The 22,987-nt window shown below is 43.8% G+C and overlaps 2 protein-coding genes across 2 annotated transcripts; one reads left to right on the top strand and one right to left on the bottom strand.

Moving 5' to 3' along the window:
* Positions 1-870, bottom strand: LOC108601711 (mitochondrial import inner membrane translocase subunit Tim17-B). Its single transcript, XM_017989630.2, has one exon. It carries the CDS (start codon positions 732-734, stop codon positions 195-197), a length of 540 nt encoding a protein of 179 aa, XP_017845119.2. The 5' UTR covers positions 735-870; the 3' UTR covers positions 1-194.
* Positions 871-7,681: 6,811 nt separating this feature from the next.
* Positions 7,682-9,316, top strand: LOC108600459 (protein snail). Its single transcript, XM_033293986.1, has one exon. The coding sequence runs from the start codon at positions 7,917-7,919 to the stop codon at positions 9,084-9,086; it is 1,170 nt and encodes a 389-aa protein (XP_033149877.1). The 5' UTR covers positions 7,682-7,916; the 3' UTR covers positions 9,087-9,316.
* The last annotated feature ends 13,671 nt before the right edge of the window (positions 9,317-22,987 follow it).

Below are 22,987 nucleotides of genomic sequence, written 5' to 3'. Positions count from 1 at the left end.
AAATGACTTTTTAGTTTAAAATCAATTTGTATTGCCTAATTTATTGGTTTGGGCCTAGCTTGACGCAGACTTACAATTTGTTTTTCGTTGAATTAAAGGTTCGACCACATAAAATGCATTAAAACACACAAAACCACATTTCAGCTCAACCGTTTTGCTCTAAAACCAAATCAATGCTCACAGCTTAGCGTCTTCTAATTAGGAATTGACATTCGGTGTGCGTGAGCCAAAGCCGAATGGCAATTGCTGGAGTCTGCATCTAACATGGCTAGATTGGCATCTGGCGCATCGATTGGTGGACCCGGATTGCGAAACTGATCCGCCGAGATGCGAGTGAGTAAAATGCCCACGCCCTCAATCAGTGAGAGCAAAATGCCACCGATAATGGCGCTGCCAGCCATGGAGGCCAGGCCATTGCGCGCTGCCAGAATGCCGCCGGTGGCAGCGCCGCTTATGATGGAGTTCCAGGGATCTTCCTTCTTGCGAAAGTGCACCAGGGTGCAGTCGATTGTGCTGAACATGCCGCCCCAAGCTGCAAAGTTGCCCGCTATGACCGGCGAGCGTGTCTTGACCGCCACCACTGAGCCGATGAGGCGACGCGCAAAGCCTTCGGGTGCATTGCGGAATCCTTTGATGGCCTGAAAGATGCCGCCACCAAAGCAGCCCATGGCAAAGGCGCCACCTGAGTCGTCCACAATGCGATAGGGACACGGCTCTCGCGAATATTCCTCCATGCTCCTCCTTCACTGCGCTAAACAACTGTTGAAAATGAATTGAAAATTTATACTTAATGCTTGGCCGGTGCTGTGTATTTTGTGTTTTTGACAGATTTTTGTTTTGACTTAATGTGCTGGCAACATTGAACATGACACAATAATAATAATACAACTAACTTTTGTGTGCTTTGATTGCTGCCTCAAGGAGCGGCAGACTATGAACTGAATGCGCACTAGACATTAATAAGTTTGTAATCAGCACACTTGGCAACGATTAGCATATCAGTCGGTGGGTAAACAAGACGCACACGTGAAGTGATTGGAGTAGCCAGTAACTGGGGCTCCCATATACACTGTAAATAAATTTATAACTATTTATTATTAATTTATGAATTTGATTTGAATTTGCTTTTAATTGAGCTATAAATGTAAATAAATTAAAACAGATGCTTAGCATACAACTTAAACAAATTAAACGTAAAAGATGAACTAATAATTTTCTGTTTATAATAAGGAAGGAAAAGTTTTTGTTCTTTTTGGTTCTATCTATATATATACTTTTCAGCTTGGCATATTTGGTGCAAGCGGATTCAAATCCAAAACTTGCCTGCTAATTATAAGTTTTTAATTAAACGAATGAACATAAAATATAAAACAAATGTAAGTCAGTTGATGGAAATTAATGATGCAATGGGGTTGAAAATTGCAGAACCTACTAGAGACTTTTAGCATATAAAAATCGCTTCTAGAATCAACCACTCTCAACTGGAGAGCGTCGTTCACTTCAGTTGCTAATTTTAATGCATTTTTCTTGCTGTGTAAGTCTAAAGCGCTTTGCATTATACAAAAGGTTAAATAAAAAAGCATAAACATTTACAGCCCCAAACTGTGCAGCTGTGTGCTCTGGGCTAAGGTTTGATTCTTTATGAGCTTGCCCGGCTTGGCTTGATTATCAGACATACTATATATGCTTGTATGTATATATTTTCCAAAGACGCAATTCATGCAAAGCAATGCGCTGCTGCCGAGCTGATGGTGGGAAACGGAAACAATGCGACCGATTGTCAACGCTCCAGTCCCAGTCCCAGTAGCGATGCGCTACGATTGCCGCTGTCGCATGCATAATTATCACGCGAGCATATAATCAATGTATGCGATAGGTAGGAAGGAGGTAAGCCCAGAGACTTACTGTGGCACAACTGTGTTTGCGCAGTGACTGACTGTTGTGCCCCTTTAGATGGATATCAGCAAGTTGCATGTCTCTATGCAGCTACAACAAGGTGTCAAACGCCATTTGACAAATGAAAGTGAAACGCGTTTATGGAGTAGAGTCCCCACTGCCAACAAGCCGCAGACACCACCTGGACACACACAGCGGCCAGCGCAAGTCTTGAAGTCCATTGTCTCGGCAAGAGTTGCAGACCCCTGAGCGGCTGTCAACTTGACATGTAAATCGTTAGAACGTGTGCTCGATTGATTGTTCTCGCTTTAGCGCATTTATTTATTGATTGGGCTCTCTGGTCAGTCAGTCCTAAGCGATCATTTGTCAGTGCTCGATAAGCTTGCGTCTAATTTGTTATTGTAAATACGCGTGATTTTGTCACAACTGGGCACATTGTGTTTCCAGTGAAACTCTCTCTCTCTTTGCATATAGTTTTGGTCTTTGAAGTTGTTAATGTGGGCACATTATGTTAACAATATACACAAAAGGATTGGCGATTTCTACGGAAGGCTCCAGAGTAATGCTTGTCAAAATATTTTCACACGAAAAAGTAAGTGGGAAAATGTTTCAGACATCATTAGAAATATTTAATGGCGCTTAGCTCAGATATAAGATTAATATGCTAAGCGGCCAGAACTTTTTGGAATTCCATTTCTCTATAATTAAAATTAGTTTTTTTTTCTTACACTTACACTGTAGCTTATTGATGCTTTGATAAAAATATGTTTAAATGTTGGTTAAAAAATATACAAAAATAAATCTTTGATAATCATTATATTTGATTTATATTTTGTATTACATAATAAATAATTATTCTGTCTGAGCTTTATAAAATTACACAAACGAAAGATAAACGTACAAAACTAGAAGTTGCTAATTGCTGTATAATTTTTATTATACATCATAAGATTTGTTATTATTTGCATTTTATTCTGCTCAATTTCCATAGCTCGTTGCACTTTGAACCTTGTCGAATCCTGTTCATCAAAACTGTTACAGTTATAAGGCAGCTGTTATGCAATTCCTTTGGTCCAGATCTAATGGCATGCATCTGCATAAGCAATGCGTTGGTCCTTCGAAACAGGAACAGGAACAAAAACTCAATTTACCTACCATTGAAATTCCTTTGGCTGGCAGTGCACATGCCAAAACTTCTCTATAAACAATGCAGGACCAACAATTGCGGTTGCATTACCCTATGCCAAAATATGAAATGCAAAATCAAAAGGCAGCCAGCCAACTGAGTCTGGGCCACAAAAGGACTCGCACTCGCATTCAGGTATAGCCTGGCTGGCATGCCGCCAAAAACGAAGGAAGCGCAGGCGCTGGCGAGTGGTGCACTATTGTCTGCACTTTCCCCTCCCCAACAGGGCACAATGCCAATGCCAATGCCAATGCCAGAGCCAGAGGCAGCGGCAGGCTGCAAGGACTGTGATTACTTCTTTGATGACGATCATGTTGTTTTGTTCGCATTTTGCTTGAATTATTCTCGGTGCGCATTGTGCGCCCGCAGATGCAAGTCAACGTCCGAGTTTCCCTCTCGCTCGCGCTCGCTGGCTGTGCAAACAGATGCACACGTCTTGGCAAAAAAAAATATAAAATATAAAACCCTTGGCCAGCACAAGACGACGCGCCAAAGGCGCAGCTGTCAATGCGGCAGCCACCAACGCGCCAGACCAACACCCTCAAGAGCATTAGGCCAGGCCCAGGCACAGGGCCAGGTCTAGGCACAGGCAGGCAGCCCCTAGGTTGACAATATTCTCTGATTTGTGCTGCAGATGCAATGTGCGTTCCATAATTTTTCTTGCTTTTCCGCTTGACGCATTGTTCAGCACGAACCCAGCAACCGGTGTAATGAGTTTTTTTTTCTATTTGTCTTACTGATTTTTTTGCAGGCAGCAAACTCTGTTTGACTGCTTGGAAAAGGTGTTAAAAATGCTGTTAATATGGGCGTAGGACACGACCTTAAGTAGTTAAAGGCAGTCTGCTTGATATTTTGTTAGTTTCTATAAATAAGACTTTGATTTATTTAAAAGTCTGTTAGACAAGCTGAGGCTTTCTATATTAACTCAATTATTTAGTTTAATTTATTTATTCATTATTTATTAATCTACTACAAGTACAGTTTTTACTTATCGCCTTTAATATATGTATTTGAAGTACAAGCGTAGTTGAAATAAAATATAAGAACCCTCAAATCATATTTCCAACTTTATTTTATATTCAACGTTTACTTCCTATACAAATATCTATCTATAAATCAATCTATTTTTTACTTCCTATTCACACAGCTTAGATGCCAAAAAACATTAGCAATCTATTAAATATTGACACACTACATTTAGGAGACACATTTAATAGGCTAAACAGCCCGCTTAGCGTAGTCAACAGGACATTGAAATCAGATTTGCTAACTGCGCGCGCAGGCGCAGGACAACAGGCGAGCGCGTTGACAACAATGCTGCCGCATAATGTGAACGCATTGACAGGATAACGAAGCATGAATAGGCACGACAAAACCTGCGCTCCGCAGCGAATGCTGTAAAGAGTCCTTTGTAGTCAGCCAGCGAAGTCAAAGGCAGCTGGCAAGTGCCGTATCCTGGCGAAGCTCTCCTTTTTGGGGGGTCATTCACAATTTGGCGAGAACAATGAGGACAGGTAGCTCAGGCAACAGATTAAGCGGCACCCGCACATAATCATAGACAGACAGACAGACAGTCGATGTGGCCAGGTGAAGCAACTTTTTGATTTCTTCTGGCTAAGGACATTGATACCGCCGCCGACAGCCGTTGAATTTCTTGGAAGCAATTCCTTTCGTTGGCTTTTCAAAACATTTACTCCAATGTGCGTAGTCCCCTCCCTCTCCAACGCTCGATCGGCTTTGTCTGCTGCCCAGCCAGCCTATTGATGATTCTGTTTGTGTTTGCGATTGTGCAACCTTAGGCCCGTGGCAGTGATTTTTCTTTCGATTTATGTATTGGAAATTCTTTTGTCTGTGCGAAAAAACAAAACAGCACAGAAGAAAAAGTAAAGCAAGCAGCCAGAACTGGGGGTAGCAATCAACCATTCATTGTCAACGACATCACACATCGTATATCTTAGGGCCTATAGTTTGTTTTCTTTGCTGGCATTGCTCTGGGTCTGGGCTCTATTATTATTTTGGCAAAAGGTGTGCTCAGTGCACCGGGCCAAGCTGCAGCGATTTTTTACAGTAAAGAGAGCGAGAAAAGAAGAGCGTATAAAGCTGTAGCCAGGGCTGGAAATGAATCTTCGTTTGTTGTACTCTCTAAACTCATTGCAAATAAATATAAAGTGCATTCTATATTGATGAACCTACTGACATTGCAGCCCTGGCTCTCCAAGCTGCTCTGCTTTTGCTCTCTCCGCTCCTTTTGTCAGCCATAACAATTGTTATAGCGAGCAGTCTGCACAAGGTGCAAATTTGGAACGCTGGCAAAATTTCAGACACTGCTGGTAAAATCCAATCTGAGGCACCTGCGCAAATTCTAACGGCAATGCTCGAAAAGGGTTTTTCCGCTGGCAAGGCAAAAGGAGTATGAATGAAAAGCTAAAGTGGAAATAACACTCGCTTTACCTGGCTGCTGATGCTAATGAGCGGGCCAAACCCATAACGCAAATCCAGGCAGGTAACTCTTGAGCGAACAAGTGTGTGGAAGGGCTCAAGATGAATGAAGTCTTGGGTAATTTCTGTCATTGTCCTGCTGGCAATTCCGCGCTGTTATTAGTATAGTGCAGATTATTTTGCTTGCTGCCTGTGTGTTGGACGTTAATAGCGCGGAATAACACACGTAATAACCGAAAATTGTTGGGTTCGCCCCGTCCAGTCCAGGTAGAGTGGGTAGAGTTGGGTCAAGGCGTTCGCGTCTCGCTGAAATTTCCAATCGTTTTGCTTGTTGTTTTGCTTTGAGTTTCGCTGACTGCGTAATTGGATAAGCTGGGAAATTACTTTAAATCCAAATGCTGATCCACATCCGGACAATGTTTATGCGTGTGCGTGTGTGGAAATCCACATAGTGAAAGTACGGCATGGAAATCGGTTGGGCTAGCCGAACGTGCTTGCAACATTTTCCCATCACACCCATGCGCGCAGGCGCAGAGTCGCTGCCTCGACTCGCGGGCAAACGTTCGTAATTTGAAATTGGAATTTTGCGCATGGAATTTTGTACTTTTTTGTCATCATTTTGGGTTTATCAAAACTTTTGGGTTTGCTGCAGTTTACTTAGGTTTTTTCATTGGATTTCCTACGCACATTGCCCTGGGAAAAATTACGTCGACCACGGGGCACATGCGCTCTCGCTGATTTGGTTTTTTTCTTGCTGCTTTCTTTTTGATGCGGGCTGCCCTGCCCAGCCCGGCATGGCCCTGATCTGCCTTGACGTCCGTGGGACTTGGCCTGTAAGCAAATCTAGCGCCTCCATGCTGTTTGAGTTTGAGTTGAGCCTGCGCTGGGAGCGCAAATAGGTCCTGCAAGTCAAACAAATTGTGAGCTCATGTAGCCTAACAAATGATTGCACTTCGGCGTAAGCATTTTTAATTGAAATGTTGAAAAATTATTCCAAGGAACTCAACAGCTAATAGCCTAACGTATACTATTTTTAGTCTACACATTTAGTTGCAATGTCAATTGTGGTGCCTGGTGCTTCAGGTTCAATTTACCTCCCCACCTATGGAAGGGGCACTGAGGCACAACCTGGCAGATGTGTGTATGTTAGCTAAACTACCCCCTAGTTGACTTTAGTGAAAAATGCCAGTGCTTAAAAATAGAAAATACACAGAGAGAAATTTGAAACATATAACGAATAATTTAATATGCATACATTTTAGGCCTAATAAGTAGGCAGCACATATGCAAATATTAAATTCACATGGCTGAATAATAAAATTCTTGAACATCTATTAATATTTCTTACTACTAACAATTTTAACAAACATACAGTAAAAATATATATCAAGTCTTTTCTCGTATTCTAGTCTCATATGCTTAAATATATTTTCAGTTTTGGACTATGCTATACTATGACTAAATTAATAAAATACTTTGGCATAGCCTGACACTGTTTCTTAATTAATTTATGCAAATTGTAATGATGTATTTTAATTTTGTATCATAATAATATTTATACGTGTTTATTTAATTGTAGTTTTTGGCACAGTGTATGGAACTCAGCAAATTGTTTTTCGAAAACTGAAAGCGATAACTCAAATTCCATAAAGGCCCGCTGACATAGAGTGGAATACCTGCATGAGATTGACGAAGCTGTGCCAAGTGGAGAGAAATGGAGACACCACCCCTGGCGAGTTATAATGCTGAGCTGAGCTGATCAGAGTGCCAAGCGGTGAGGGGGGAAGAAACTGGAGAAGCTAGTGAACTGCTGTTCAGCGAGCTGAGCTGTCATAAGTTATGAGAGGCGTCGCCTGAGAGATCGGGAAACTTGCGCCCGTGACAACTGAGGGGTGCGCCTGCGTTGGATGCTCATTCGAAACGGGGGATGCCAAGCAGAGAGAGGGAGAGAGCGCAGTCAGGTAGCATAACAGAGAGAGCGCAAGTGCGCCAGAGAGAGAGAGGGAGCGAGAGAAACAAATGGGAAACACGCAATAAGGTAGATGTAAAACTTTCTTGTTGTTGTTGCTGTCGTTGATGTTTTATTAGTTGCTGCTGCTGCTCACCTAGCGCGTCACACGTGCGCTGCTGCTGCCTGCGTCAGTGTGTTCGTATGTGTGTGTGTGTGTGAACTGAAGAAGAACCCACCACCAAATTGAACGGACCGGCAGCACTATAAAAGAGCCGCACGCTGCCCTCGACCTGTCACAGCAACCTCAGCGCTCGTTGAGTAAGCAACACACGCAACGATCTCTCGACTTAAAAAAAAATAATTTTAACAACGATCTCGCTCGGAACTACGCGACAACAATCCAAACAACGATCTTCTTTAAATAAACTCAAACAAAGCATAAACATGAGCGCCAACTACAAGAGCTGCCCGCTTAAGAAGCGCCCCATTGTATTCGTAGAGGAGCTGCCGCAAACGGAGGCCTTGGCTCTGACCAAGCACTCACAGTTTGAGGAGCAGCCACAGGATCTGTCGCTCAAGCGCAAGGCGAGCGCACTGGACTTTGAGGATTACACGCTGCCCGCCAAGCGCGAATACGTGCTCAATCTGTCCAAGACGCCAGTGACGCCGCCACGCCACTCACCGCTCAGCTCGGCGCTGCTCTCGCCACCTGCCGAGCCCCAGGGCGAGCACATCGATATACATATGCGCGGACTGACAGCAGCCACCGCTGGCTACACCACCAATCCATATCAATCTGCCTTTGTGCTCGCCGCCGGCTGCAATCCCATGACTGCGCTATGGAACAGCTATCAGCCACAACTGAATGCAGCTGCATTCCCATCGCCTGCCAGCTCCATGGCCTCGCCGCATTCGGTCTACAGCTATCAGCAGATGACGCCGCCCAGCAGTCCCGGGTCGGATGCAAGCTCCGAGCCCGAGGATCTGTCCGTGCGCAACGACATACCGCTGCCAGCGCTGTTCCATCTCTTCGACGAGTCGCGCAGCAGCAGCCAGAGCAGCCACGCCTCCTACGCTGCTGCCAGCGCCGCCTCCAGCTTGAACAGCAGCACTGCCGCCGGCCACAGCCTCAACAGCAGCAGCAGCAGCAGCAACGCCTCCAAGAATTATCGCTACAAGTGCGACAACTGCCAGAAGATGTACTCCACCTCCATGGGTCTGTCCAAGCATCGCCAGTTCCACTGCCCCGCCGCCGAGTGCAACCAGGAGAAGAAGCAGCACTCCTGCGAGGAATGCGGCAAGCTCTACACCACCATTGGCGCCTTGAAGATGCACATCCGCACCCACACGCTGCCCTGCAAGTGCCCCATCTGCGGCAAGGCCTTCAGCCGTCCCTGGCTGCTGCAGGGTCACATACGCACGCACACCGGCGAGAAGCCCTTCCAGTGCCCCGACTGCCCGCGCTCCTTTGCCGACCGCTCTAATCTGCGCGCGCATCAGCAGACCCACGTCGATATCAAGAAGTACGCCTGCCAGGTCTGCCACAAGAGCTTCTCGCGCATGTCGCTGCTCAACAAGCACACCAGCTCCAACTGCACCATCACCATAGTCTAATCGCAGAAGCTCTCCAACTCCAACTGCAGCAAGAAGATGAAACCAAAGCTCACACACATTCCGCTGGCAAGGACCTACAACCAAAACGCAGACAATAAAGTCTACAAAGCTCTCTCTAGTTAGCATAGTTAACGTTTAAGTATTAACGGTTTTGGTGCTATACACTCTACTATTTATTCAATAATTTATAACTAGTTGTAGTTGCAGCATCTTTTGTATATTTGCACATCATACAGACAGCATTTGACCAAATTTAAGCATTTTAGTTTGTAACATATTTTACATTAAAGCTTAATTTATTTAAAATATTTTGCATTTAGTTCTAAGCGCATTGTTAGCTGTTAAGCATTTTTATAAAATAAAATACAAGCAAAGACATAAGCAAAAGAAATATTCAAGCAAATTTAATCATTTACTTAAAGAAAAGTATTTTTATAACAAAAGTTAAAACTGATGCAAAGAAAATTTCGAAACAATTTAACAACTTATTTAAACAATTTGTTGGCATATATTTTGATTACAAAAATTTAAATTTTTTTTGGAAATTTCCAAGCGTTTAAACAGACATTTTTATGACAAAAGTTACAGCTTATTGGTTATGAAATTTGCAGACAACTTAACTATTTATAAAAATTTATAAAATTAAATTTATATATTGCTCACAATTATAATTGTTTTGCTGGCGGAAAAACATATCAAATGATTTGCTTTGTGCAAAAGGAAATTGCAGCTGTCCCCGCCTACACTTTCGCTTTTGCAGCATTTCCTTTCAACCCGCCCCTGGAAAAATGAGACAACTGCTTGACATTGGGAAATGTTTTTGCACCTTTTTGTCAGGCGCAAATATTTAATTAGCTGCCAGGCAGACAACAGACAGCAGTTTATATAAAAATGTCTCACATGGCACGTATCCTGCTTAAGCAGACAATCCTTTACGGCAGTGTTTGCTCGACAAAAAGGATATGCGGACAGCTGCTTATCGCCAACTGTTTGTTGATTGATAGCAGCAAAGGACCTGCGCCAGGATATGCCCAAGCAGTGCTTGCTGTTTGACTTAGATAGCTCTCGGCGCTTCAGATAAGCCCAACTACAGGTTGCACTCGCTATCTATGCAACAAATGTCGTCCATTAGCGGCGCTGGCAACACCTTTTGAGCCATAAATAACCCCAAATCGGGCAACAAATAATGCGACTAGCAATACCAAGAACTACACCAGCAACTAAAACAAAGCACCGCCTGCATTGTTCTGCTTATTTCATTCTTTTAGTTTAGCGTTAATCAGAGCATGTTGCAAAAAAGTAGAACAAATAGCTTAACTCGAATCCAAGACAATGGCAGCAAAGAGAGCGAGAAACACCTTGCGCACCTTTTGGCCCAGAGACTTTGTTTCTGCCAGTGTACCTGTCGCCCTCTTGTCTGTGCCGTCACCCAGTGACCTACTGAAGTCTCGCCATAAGCAACTTGTCAGATGTGTGCCGCCCTTTGTTGCGGCATCCTTTCAGCCATTGTCCTGCTGCCGCAGAAATCGTAGCTAATCATTGGCTCAGCTGCCACAAACAAAAGTCAGTGCAACTTGGCGCAACTGCGTTAACAAATTGCAATTGACAAAAAGTGCAGAGCAAATCGATGCGATCGAATTTACAAAATGCAAACGTTGCACATACCAAGCGATTGGCGCAGTTGCAACGCAAGCTGTGGCAAGTGGGGAGCAGCGTATTTGTAATTGCTGGCACAGCATCCAGAGCCCGAGCTCGAGCTCGAGAGCTAGATGCAGATCGGTATCAACGGCAGCAGCGGTATCGGCATCGCCAGCTCATGCAAAGTAAACATTTGCCAATTGGCAATAGTAGAGGAGTTGCAAGCAGCAGCAGCAGCAGCGGCAGCAGCCACTTAGGCAGTCAGTCAGTGGTGCAGCGTTGTGGCAAGTCGTGGACGTCGCGTTGTCGTTTAAGACGTCTGAGATTACGACGATTACGTTTTACTCCAAATTTGTATGCTGCCAAGCGCTTGTAATTGAAAAAGCATCAACATTAATCTTGGTAACTTCGTCGTCGCAATCGTCGCACTCGTCGGTATCGCATTCGATTACGTTTAGGATTTGTAGGCCTTTGGGATTTCGTAATCCAAGCTGCAAATCAGATAAGCGCAGGCTGCCTCATGTGGGGGCAGCCAACATGTTGCTCAATCGCTCTACATATGTGCAACATACAGTTTCGCTCTCGCTCTCGCTCTCGCTCTCGCACTCTCTATCGCTCTCTATGTAGCGACAAGTGAGCGATGATCGTCAAAAGATCGCGTCGCATAAATCAAATTCACATGGAGAAATTGCAACGCCGCCAGCTGACAAGCTCAGACACGACCCAATCGGCAATGGCAACCACAACGACAACTGTCTGCTCAAGCCAAAGCCAAAGCTTGTGGCGCTCATCATAGCAAAATCAGCAAGACATGGGGCCCAAGTTTAACTTTGGCATATGCATAGCCAAGTGTACGTGGACAGCATGCGACACCCAAGCGACTTGCCAGCTCTCTCAGCCTCAATGCGGTCAACCTGTCAGAGGCAGCAGTTCGAGCCCAACTCATTGGAGCCCAGTGTGAGCGACCTTAACTGTAAAATGGCAGCCCACAAAGTTCTTCTAGGCGCATCAAGTTATGCGCCTCGGGTTACATGCTCAAGCCAGAAACGTGGCGTTAGTTGTCGCTAAGTGTAGCTCGTTGAGTCAGTCAGTCGATCAGACTGTCTGTCTGTCTGCCTGTCTGTCAGTTAGTCAGCCGCATTTCAGTCGTTGCTGCTTTCATCAACTTGTTGCCAGACTAGAGATGGCAGCGTGATTAGCAAACAAATTTTAATTGTTAGCTCTGCACTGCTCTCTCCCTCTCTCTCATTGCTGTTCGCAGAATATCTTTTGCCATTTCTTGATTTTATAATCAAATTTATTTTTAATCACAGCGACCATCTCTAGGCATTAGGCTACTCTTTACAAAGACCACCCTCCCTTCCCCCTCTGCTGATTTAAGCCTGTCTCTCTGCACTGCCTTTGGCTGCTCTGTTAACGTTTGCTTCGTGCCTTTTGGCATCGCTGTAGATCGCCAAGCGTTGATAAATGTTGTTACTTGTCTTTTGCTAGTTGTTGTAGTTACAGTTGTTGTTGTTGTGGTTGTTGCTGCTGATGTCGCCCGATCGATGGGTGGTTATAGTTGACATGTCGTTTTGTGTTTCCTATGCTCATCATCATCATCATGATCATCTTTATGATGATGAGCAAGCTGCTGCTGCAGCTCAAGCGCCGACATGATCAATGGCAATCGTGGTCGGTCGTCTGACTGCCCTTGACAAGTTGGTATTTGCCACAACGGTTAATTGTGGCTATGATTTAGTCGCTGTTTAATTAGTCCATGCAATGCAATCGAAGCTTCACAAGCTCCAAGCAATTACTTCCTACTTCTTTTTGTTTGCTTGCTCTCTCTCTGGGATGTTTGGCAAGCAGCGAATTTGAATTTCATAAAAACTGAAATGAATATTGCATAAAAAGTACGCGAGCGGACAAAAGTGTAGAAAGTAGCGACGATCTTCACAGAGCATATCCGATTCGTTAATTTACAGGCAAATCGATTCCAATTCCAGTCGCTTCTCCTCTGCGATTGCATCTACTTGACACACATCGCACGCAAATCGTAAATCGTAAATCGAATGCGGTAGCATTTACAAAATACTATATAGAGTAAAAGATGCGACAGTCCAAAAATAACTATTGATGATTGTATTACAGATACAGATACAGCTACAGCTACAGCTACAGCTACAGATACACGGCCTACTGTTGCAAAAAGAAAATGATTTATGTATGCGACTTTCTTCAGTCAGTTCGAAAATTGTGCCTACCGCTTCTGAGTTGAGTTCAAGCTTTATAGGTTGGCATTACTCAATTTAGCTTAACTAGGAGCTAGAGAGCGAGATGCTTTTGAATTAGACTTACAGATTGTGCATAGCGACGCGATATGTTGCAAGCTACAAATTCACGTGTTCGCTTCTCAGCTAGACCAACTGGCCCACGAGCTATGCAAATGCTATGACGCGCATAGTTCTCGCTGCTGATTAATGCATGAGCTAAAGAAAGACTTTCTTCCGCTTCCGTTCAAGCCACAACACAACAATTTGCCAACTCACACAGTAGTGTGTGTCTAGCACATCGTAAACTAACAGTTTGTAAAATGCTAGGCAATTAAATTTATCTACTGGACGCGCACAACTGTCGGCTGGCCCACCGGCTGTTGTTGCCTGCCTGCCTGCCCTGCCTGGCTACCTGTTCTGATTTCAGCGCTGAAAGTGAAACCGTAAATTTTCCAACTTCTTCTGGCGACCACGCCCACACGCCCCTGTGGTGACTATCAAATCAAACATCAGGTGTCGGCTGCTTCAGTTCATTAAATTAGTGGCCAGGCCAGGCTCACTTCATTCAGTTCAGCGGCAGCGGCAGCGACTGTCGGCGGTCTCATCAGAATTTGGTCAGCGCTCGTAGCTCGTAATTAATTTCATTGGCCAGCCAAAATAGATACATCTTCTTGGGCCAGGGTCAGCGCCATATGGCACGCACCGTTTTGAGCCTCGCTTTGAGCCATGTCTAACAGCCTTCGACTCTCGCTTGGCTCGCTTAGTTAGTGGCAATTAACACGCCACGCTTCAGTCCTGTGGCACTCGTGTGCCGACTTTTCCCCTTTGCTGCTTGCAACTGTTGTAGCTGCAGTTTTCAACAATTTTCCAAAAATGTAGCTACAACAACAGTTGGTCAAATGCGCGTTGCCCTTTTGTACATTTTCCCTAATGAATTCATTCGCTTCACATTTTTGGTTGTAAACTGGGGTTCATTATCCTTCACTCCACTCACGCTGTTCTACATTTGATGTGGGCAGTTGTTGGCTGTTGTCCATTCGCTGGAAAAGGATTGTGCATTCCATAGAATTTATTGGGAGTGTCCCAAAATATTAGTCCATGTAGCTAGCTTCTTGTTTTTGTGCCTGCGGCTACATTTATGCTCAACATTTTGATGGTGTTTTGATAAGCAGTTAGAGGACTCTGCATACAAGGATTAATGAAGGGCTTCAAAGTGGATTAGAGCGTGCACTTTAATGTAATTAAATGTAACTTACGTATATACATTTACAAATAAATTATTTGATATTAATTACAAATAATCCAATAAACTTCAAATGATAAAACTTAAGGTGAAATTGCGTGACCAAAACGAATGAACTTCTTAAGATTTCTGATTGAAACTCCAAATTAAAAATCTCAATAAAACTGAGTCATAGCATAATATAATAATAAAACTATATAGCGTAAATAAATAAAAATATTTTATACATTTTTCTAAGGCCTAAAACTTTTATTGTTTAACTATTCAAACGTTTAGACAGGTATTATGCAAATATCTAAATTATAAACATTTATTTCCAAAATATTTTAAAATAGCAAGTTTATTCAAGCTTTTTATTATGCATAAGATATTATTCCATATTTTTCTTGCAGAGCTGAATTATTTGTTTGTTGCGAATACAAATGCTTTATTGCTTGCAATAATTTATTAAATATTTTGGATACATGGCAATAATTAAAAATGCAAACTATTTGTTATGCATGCTGTTTGCAGTCTAAATATGATTTAGTTCCATTGCATTAAATTTGCATATCAAAGATCAGTGTAATTAATTGTCGAACGCTTGTTGCACACTAAAATTTACATTTCTGCAAATGCAACAGAACGCAAATTAACACCTTAAATGAACGACTGTAACCTGCAAAAGCGGAACTGCTTACAACAACAACAAAAAAGAGACATACACCCACATGCGGCAAAGCAGAAATAAAATAAAATATTTTGAAAAAAAAATAAACTTGCAACTGGCGCCAGGCGTCGCAGTCATTGGCTGGCTGGCACGACAGCGTTTTCAATTAAAATTCAAATTGATGCAAACAAGTGGCCAAGCCCCATTCTAGTCACACTCGCAGTCGTCGTTACAGTTGCCGTTGCCGTTGCAGTTGCAGGCCAAGTCCAGCTGGAGCTGCCAGGTTCAAGTCGCGCATTAACAAATTGAAATTTTGCCTTTTGAGAATGCAAACGCCCCCGAGCTGCTTGCAGCTCATTGCCTGATTGCTTTATTTCAAATAGTTTTGCATAAATATTATGAGCATGAGGTACAGTTAAGAACGCAGTTTGCAGTTTTGCATTTGACGCGCGATTAAATCGCCAAACGACTTGTGAATTAAGTTGCCTTTTGGCTGTGTATATAGTTCAAAGTCAAAGTTTTGTTATCGCTGCAGCCAATCGGGCGTATGATTAATTGCCAAGTGAGTGTGAGTTGAGGCTTGAGGCAATGTGATAAGCGCACTTTACATAAAGTTAAAGCTCAGACTTAAGCCTATACATGAAGTACAGAAACATTCTCATTTAAAATGAATCAATTAACAGCTTCCGTAACTTTTTTATTGCCAGCAACACACCCAAGACTCTAGCTATCTCTCTCTCTCTCTCTCTCGCTCTCTCGCTCTCTCGCTCTGTTTGCCAATATAAAACACGCTGCGTACATTGACATTTCCTAGTTTAGCATGCGGTCAAAAGTCTTCCTGGAGTAGAGTTACGGCAAGTGTAATGTTGGTCAACTCTCACTGGCCGCAAACAACAACAACAGCGAACAATAAAAACAGTAGCGTGGCTAATTGAAATTCACTTTCGACCATCATGCGCCGCATGTGCAACACACACAACGTTGCCGCAACGCAGCCACAAATGTTGCACAAATATGAGTTCATTATTTAAAAACGTTGACCAAAAACAAATTGACAAGTAAATGCGGCACATGGCTGAGTTTTTGGTTCCTTTAGCCATTAGCCTAAGCCTAGGTGGGCAACGGCGGCGCTAGCGCTCACATTTCTGCTCCAATACACACACACACAAACACAAACGCACACACATACGCAAACGTATTGAGCGTCATCAACGCGCAAACATTTTGCTCTTAAACGGACAACGCGTTGGCCGCTCCGCGTGCCACTTCAAAAGACTTGAACCGACAGAGCGCCAAGCATGCAACGCCACACCATGCCACACCATTATGCCACGCCAAGCTAAGCTAGGCTGAGGCTAAGCTAAGCCCAAGCCCAAGCCACGCACCACAACAAGCGCCGTCTTTGGTGGCTTGATCTTTGGCCGGCCAAGTTGCTTTAACTTCAAGTGGTTGGCTGCACTTCCCGCTACACTGCAAGAAATTGCAGCTATACAAATATAATTAGTAACAGCTTGGGGTATACATTGTTGTAGTTTTTCTCTCAGTGTACGCACTTCCCACTTGCTGGCCTGCCTCATTCGTTTTGCAGTTATGGCTGGGCAACAACAACAAGGATGTCGAAGTGAAAACGTCATAGGCTCAACTTGTTAGCGCTAAACTCGCGCCGCATCCTCTTAAAGCTTGAATAGCAGCCTGCTGGAGCGCAGGAGCAGCGAGGTAGGCGGCCTGTCTGCTTGTCGTTGTTAATGATGCCTTATAATGCCAGCGCGCCTGATTTGCCACAATTTATTATGAAAATCGTAATAATCTCAGTGATTCTTTGAACCCACAAGACGCATTTGTCTTTGACGGCAACGTCGGCAGCGACAGCGACGGCGGCGCTTATCTTCCAGCCTAGACTTCAGTCTTCAGTCTTGGCCTTAGCCCGAGTCCATTCGTCAGCGTCGGCGCGTCGATAGCTGGTTAATGCTTTTTGGCCATTCAGCCGACCGGCCGGCCGACCGACCGGCCAATGCTTTGGTAACACGATACGCACCAAGCCATGTGCCACCTCGTTGCTCCCTCCTAACCCACCAGCACCACCACCACCACCCACAGCTTGAGCTCTCTTGCTGTGCGCGTGTCATATTGGCGTTTCCTCTTTGGCGGGGGCAACGCCTACGTAACGCTCCAAATTCAAATCGCCAGAGTTTGAAAGCAAGCGTCTTAAATCGTTTTCAAATTGATTTTTGCCGTCAAATTTACAGTGCTCTGCACTGGCAGCCACCAAAGCCCCGCTCCAGCTTCAGCTTCAGCTCCAGCTCCAGCTCTAGAGCCACATCCGCATGCACATGCCTAAGCCTCAGCCTGATTTCATGGTGTGCTTGTTGACGTTGCAAAATGTTACTAATAGTTGCAAAATTACAAGCCAATAATCGTTTGTTTCCAATGAGCGAAGTACGCATTGAGTAGGTGGACTCGAGCTCAAGTCGAGCATACAGCAATCTTTTTGATAAATGATCCAGCACACAGTAAAGACATTAGGCTTAAGCATCCATTTATTAAAGTTCAGCTGTATATTTGCCAAATGGTTAACTAATCAACAATGCAAGTTGCGCTAGGTGTCGCATGAAGAGGTCAAGCATATACAATATAGATAACATGCAGACACTAATTGTTACAAAGTGAGAAACAGTCACAGATTATGTTTAATAACCGATAACGAGACTGTAGATAATATAATAAATAATCATAATCTCACGTATTAGATATGGTGTCTGTTGCGATATAGTGGTAGTTGAAAGGGCTCGATCGCTCGTAGATGATATATCATGAGCAGTGAGTACCAAGGATTCGTTCAGTCAGAGCAGCACGCACACGTGTCATGTCCGCTCGCTCGGTTACGATCAGATCGTCTTAGAGAATGTTTCATGTATGGTATCATGTTTATGGTGTGAGTAGTAGATAATCTGATACTATACTCTGCATCTCGCCAGGCACGTAGGTGCTGTAATAGGTTGATGATGCTGTTACTCAGCGTTTGGATACCGGCCGACTACAAAATAATTATGCTTAAATATGTTTGTCTGCTTATCGCGACAAGGCAACAATAAGTGTTTGAACAGGTTGCCAGCAAACAAAAAAAATACTAATACACGTAACAGGATAATGAAAATAAATTCAAACAAAACAAATTGCAAAGCCAGACAGGTCGACACACACACACAGAGATATATAGATATAGCTACAGAGTTGCACTTGGGTATAGCCCCGAATCAAGATAAACGCTCTAATTGAGATTAAATTCATAATTACGATCGCACGGGCGACACTTTTATGGTGTTCTTTAATTAAAGTTGTGTGTTGGCCGCAACGTTGTTGGCAAGAAATTTGAAACGCGCCTAGACCCCGAGCTGGCTGGTTGGTTGGCTTGACTGGCTGCCCAGGCCTTAAAGCTCAAGCTGTTGGTGTTGAGTAATTTTTTATTTTATTTGGCGAGCTGATTGAAATCACAGACGCTGATCACATAAATTGCCAGATTTTTGGCTTTACATGACACAAGCTCCAAGCTGCAAGCTCTGAAGCTGGAAGCCGTAAGTGCAGAGTCGAGTGTCGCCCGTTGCAGTCAACGCATAATTGCATTGTATGTTGTGTGTAATTGAAATTAATATGAGTGAATTACACACTGTTAAAATGACTTATTTTTTGTGATACAAGCGCGCGGCTTACTCGGCAATAATTAAGCAATTTAAGCGGCTTGTCTGATGATTTATGCGAGCGATAAAATGCTGGCATTGATTGCACAAAACTAACATTTAAGCATTTCGATTAGCATGCGATATGAATTGAGAGCTGAGCTGAGCTTCTATTTCTACTTTGGATTCCCACACACGCAGCAGCAGCAGCAGCAGCTGCGAGAGATGCCAACATTGATGTCGCGCTTAAATTCAGTGAAGATCCATTGATAAGGCGGCGACCAGCTGACCAAAGCTCACTGAAACAATTAAACGGCTACGACTGCGTCTCGGTTGTCGCGCCTAATGATGATGCTGCCGCTGCTCCCTATGATAAGGCATTAAAAAGCAATTATGACGCGACAAATCTGTAAACATACGGCAACGGTTTTAATGGCGGACTTAACGCAACATTTAGAAGCTAATAAAAACAAGCGGCGGGCCTTGGGCCATGGGCCATTCGCTGTGGCGCCCGTTCAAAGTTGCATTTACATAAAAATGTCATAAGGTTTATGGCACTCAGATCAATCGCCTAGATATAGTCAAATATGTTTTTTTCTATTTGGTGTGTCGGGCAGACATTTTGCAAGCGCCTACGAAAATGTTAATCCCTGTAATAATTGACAAAGGTAAACGAAAAGTTGTTGGGGTCTGCTGGCTTGGAGGAATATCCAAACATAAATTATGTCAGGCTATCGTAAATCTTTGAGTTCATTGCATTTTAGGGATCATGCATCATTCTGTGGCAACTGCAACTAAAATAGAATACATCAGCAGAATTAATTGGGTATAGCTTTAGAGCCATATGATCGATTTGGGAGCTAAGGTGTAATTCTAGGAATAGCTGTAGTTAACAAATTATAAAATATTATATTGAAGCTCATTCGAAGTTCAGCTAAATTTAAATATATTACAGTCGCTTGCCAATGCAATAAATTAAATTAATTATACTAAATTATTAACAAGGTTTCTTTAACGCTCGCCTGGGTAGTCTTGAAATAATTTAATTTCCTGTTTCAGCGAGTGCTTAACCCATTAGCGGCCCAACGGAAATACTGACCACATTAATTATGCCTTTGATTCGCGGAAATTAAGCGGCGTGCTCGCTGCCCCGTTCCCATTAAGCAAGACACATTTGAATTCAAATACAAAGGCACAAGCTACACACACACAATCACATCAAGTGACCCAGAGACAAGCCCAAAGCCCAAGACAACGAAGGCGACGGCGACCCGCCGCGACGAATGATTCAAGGCGCTGGTCAGGCCAACTCCAAGCTGGAGAAGACAGTCGAACGGGCTGGCTGGCTGGCTGGCAGGCAGGCAGAAGATCGCTCATTGAGCGTAACAAAGGTGCACCTTCAATGAAGCCTAACCAAATAAGGCAGGCCACGCAGCCAAAGTTTTGTTTTCTTTGCTGTGTGTTTGTGTCTCTGTTTTTTGTTTTTGGGATGACAGGCGTGCTACAAACGGAATGCTCTGGCAGTTTTGGGGTGTGTTGTGCCAAAGTTGAAGCAGGAGAGAGCGAGCATAAGAGCGGGGGCCAAGGTGGCAGTAAGTTAAGTTTACCTGCAGCGCGTTCTTTGGGTGACTAAACACTTGTTTCGCTTCAATAACGCACCGGCAAAAGCGCTGTCGCTCTGTCAACTGTAGCCGGGGGAGCGGGAACGAACGCGGACGCGGCTTGAGCAAACAGTCAGACAGACTTGGGTCTGATCAACGAAAGCATATATTAACAACAAGTACGCAATAACGCCAAAGTCCACGTCCAAATATACGACGCGAGAGAGAGAGAAAAATAAAGGCGCGTTGACTTGAGGTGAGGATCGCTGGGCCTAGCTTAAAATCAAGAAATCGGTGGGGGGGAGGTTGGCGGCACTGAAGCATAACGGTGCTCGTGCCAGCGCCTTGGCTCTCCCTCTGCTTATGGGCGTGGTGGGCTATATGTATCGAAGACAAGTCGGGCAGTCGCAGGTTAGTCTCGATTGCGTTTACCTTTCATCATCATTCAATATTGTGTGCTCAACTATAACAATTTATGCGAGTGTGCGTGTAATTTCTGATTTGTTGTTGCCAGTCGAAATTATGGGAAATTAAAATATAAAAAAATGTTTTATTTATGAGTAAGATAAACATATTTTGTAGCAAGTCAAGTAAATCGCACAGACTCGAGGCTTTCAAGGTGTGGCACACATATGGAAATTATAATTGTGCCTTATGAGCTTTTAATGCATTTTGCGAGCAACTGAGCCGCAGCTTGAAAGTCAATCAAATGTAACACAGGTTGTGTGATCAACGATTGCCACTCCATCAAAATCATAGACTAGGCATATAGACTTAAGCTATATGCCAAAATAGCTGACGCCCTTTGCGGCTTGTCGCTGTGTGTGTGTGGTGTGTGTGTGTGTGTGCAAAAACAACTTTCCAACATTTAATGACAATTTGTATCGTAATTGAAATCGAAATGCCGTGAATAAATGCCGCTTTGCACTAAGCAGTAGCAGCAGCAGCAACACCCGCTTGCCCCATGCCCCTTGCAACGCTTGCCACAAAGTGTGCTGCAGTGGCAAACAAGGAACACCTTTAAAACCAAACAGAACCAGTTCAGTCAGTTGAAACTGCGACTGCTGCTCGCACAGGTGCGAGGATGTTGCTGCTGCTGCTCTGACTCTGACTCTGACGCTGGCTTAGGCGAAAGCACAGTCAGTCGAGAGCAGTCAGCCGCTTTTCAGTGTGTAATCCATTTTAATGCCAACACCATTACGAACAGTAGCCTCAGTGTCACATTTAGCAAAATCAAGGCAGCCCAAAAAAATAAATGCAAAACGCAAACTGCCAACTACCAACTACCAACTACCAACTGCAAGCTGTTATGCGCTTCAATGGACACTCGAGCACGCTTGCCACGCTCGAGTTGCACCCTACAGTGCAGGAGTAGAGACTTTAGCCAAGCTTGAACACATGCTAAGCATTTTAGTTGGAAATGATAACTAACTCTATTAGCTGAAAAGTAAGGGCGTAGAAAACTTTTATGGTAGAGAACGCAGCAGTGCAAAGCAACTTCCTAAGACATTTTTTCATTATAGGAAATTCAAATAAATCTTAAGGTAAGCTAAGAAATATCTTTGATGCTTTGCAAGCTTCTAAAGTATTTTGTTTTTAACTTATAATTGTTTTACTTTAATCTACAGCAGCAACATTCATTTGCGGATCGTTCTATATAAAACTTAAGTGCATATTACTGCAACTGATTTAGACCTTCGAACTTTCAAAGCAGATATAGTTACGAATATAGCATCTTAGCATATTGATTTATGGATGTAGTGTAGTGTTAATCGAATAATGTAATGTTTTGTGCAGTTGCTCTTATCAGTTTATATCTTTGACTTATTTTACAGCAAAGCTTAGAGTAATCCTATATCTATCCTCAATCCCCACAGTTATTGTCTTTAACTTTGCCTTGCAGCGCATTTAGCAGCCTTAACTGACCAACTCTTTTGCTTATTTTATGATTTAAATGAAGCGCCAAAGTGTCACAGCAGCGCTGATAGCCAACGACTCTCCAGACTCTCGACTGTAGCCTGAAGAATGCGCAAAGTCAAGTGGGGAGAGTGAACAGCCAGGCAGGCAGGCAAGTCGACCTTAATACGCTGACAATTGATTAGCAAGCGACAGAGCAAGGCGCGCACAAGCCTAATGAGTTGACTGGAGCTGTAGCTGTAGCTGTAGCTGAGCTGGAGCTGCTGGAATGCGAGGCGCCAAGTGCAACAAACAGGTTTGTTGTCTCGAGAAGGATGCGTGAGGCTGCTGATGAGCCAACGCCTTGCGCTGGGCGTATTAATCACGCCGATGCAGCATTGATAGGGCATCGATATATGCGTTTGGGGTCGGCGCATAATTTATCAAATGCCTGAGTCAGTGGCCATAACGAAGCTTAGCCTACTTACGAGACAGAGAGAGAAACAGAGAGGGAGAGCAACAACAAAGGCCGCTGGTTGTTTCCCACAATTATGCAAAAAAAACAAAAAAAAAAACAAAAACGTTGCCAGCAGAAAAACAGTTTTTGGGGGAGGATAGATTGGAGAAACAAACATGCCCCTCGACTTTGGATAAGGTGCATCTCTCGACGGCCAATTGCTGTGGCAAATTATAATGCATTATTTCATAACTCCCGCAGCAACTTGTTGCAACTGAGTCAGCGCTGTTGCTGTTGCTGCTGCTGCTGACAATTGAGATTCCCTGGGCAGTGGGCAGCAGCAGCAGCAGCAGCAGCAGCGGCAGCAATCAAATCACTTGTTGCCCAAAGCAAGTCACTAGAGATTGTTAGACAACAGCAAAAGCAACATGGTTAACTCGATTCGGTTTGTGGCCTACATTGCCAACGTCCTGACTTCAACATTTCCG

Source organism: Drosophila busckii, chromosome 2L, assembly GCF_011750605.1.
Source record: "Drosophila busckii strain San Diego stock center, stock number 13000-0081.31 chromosome 2L, ASM1175060v1, whole genome shotgun sequence".
In the NCBI taxonomy this organism is placed as follows: Eukaryota; Metazoa; Arthropoda; class Insecta; order Diptera; family Drosophilidae; genus Drosophila; species Drosophila busckii.
The sequence above is the reverse complement of the archived record's forward strand: the minus strand, read 5'-3'. Positions and strand labels throughout refer to the sequence as shown.

Coding starts and splice junctions, on each gene's coding strand:
- LOC108600459 (XM_033293986.1), top strand. CDS start 7,917: ATGAGCGCCAACTACAAGAGCTGCCCGCTTAAGAAGCGCCCCATTGTA.
- LOC108601711 (XM_017989630.2), bottom strand. CDS start 734: ATGGAGGAATATTCGCGAGAGCCGTGTCCCTATCGCATTGTGGACGAC.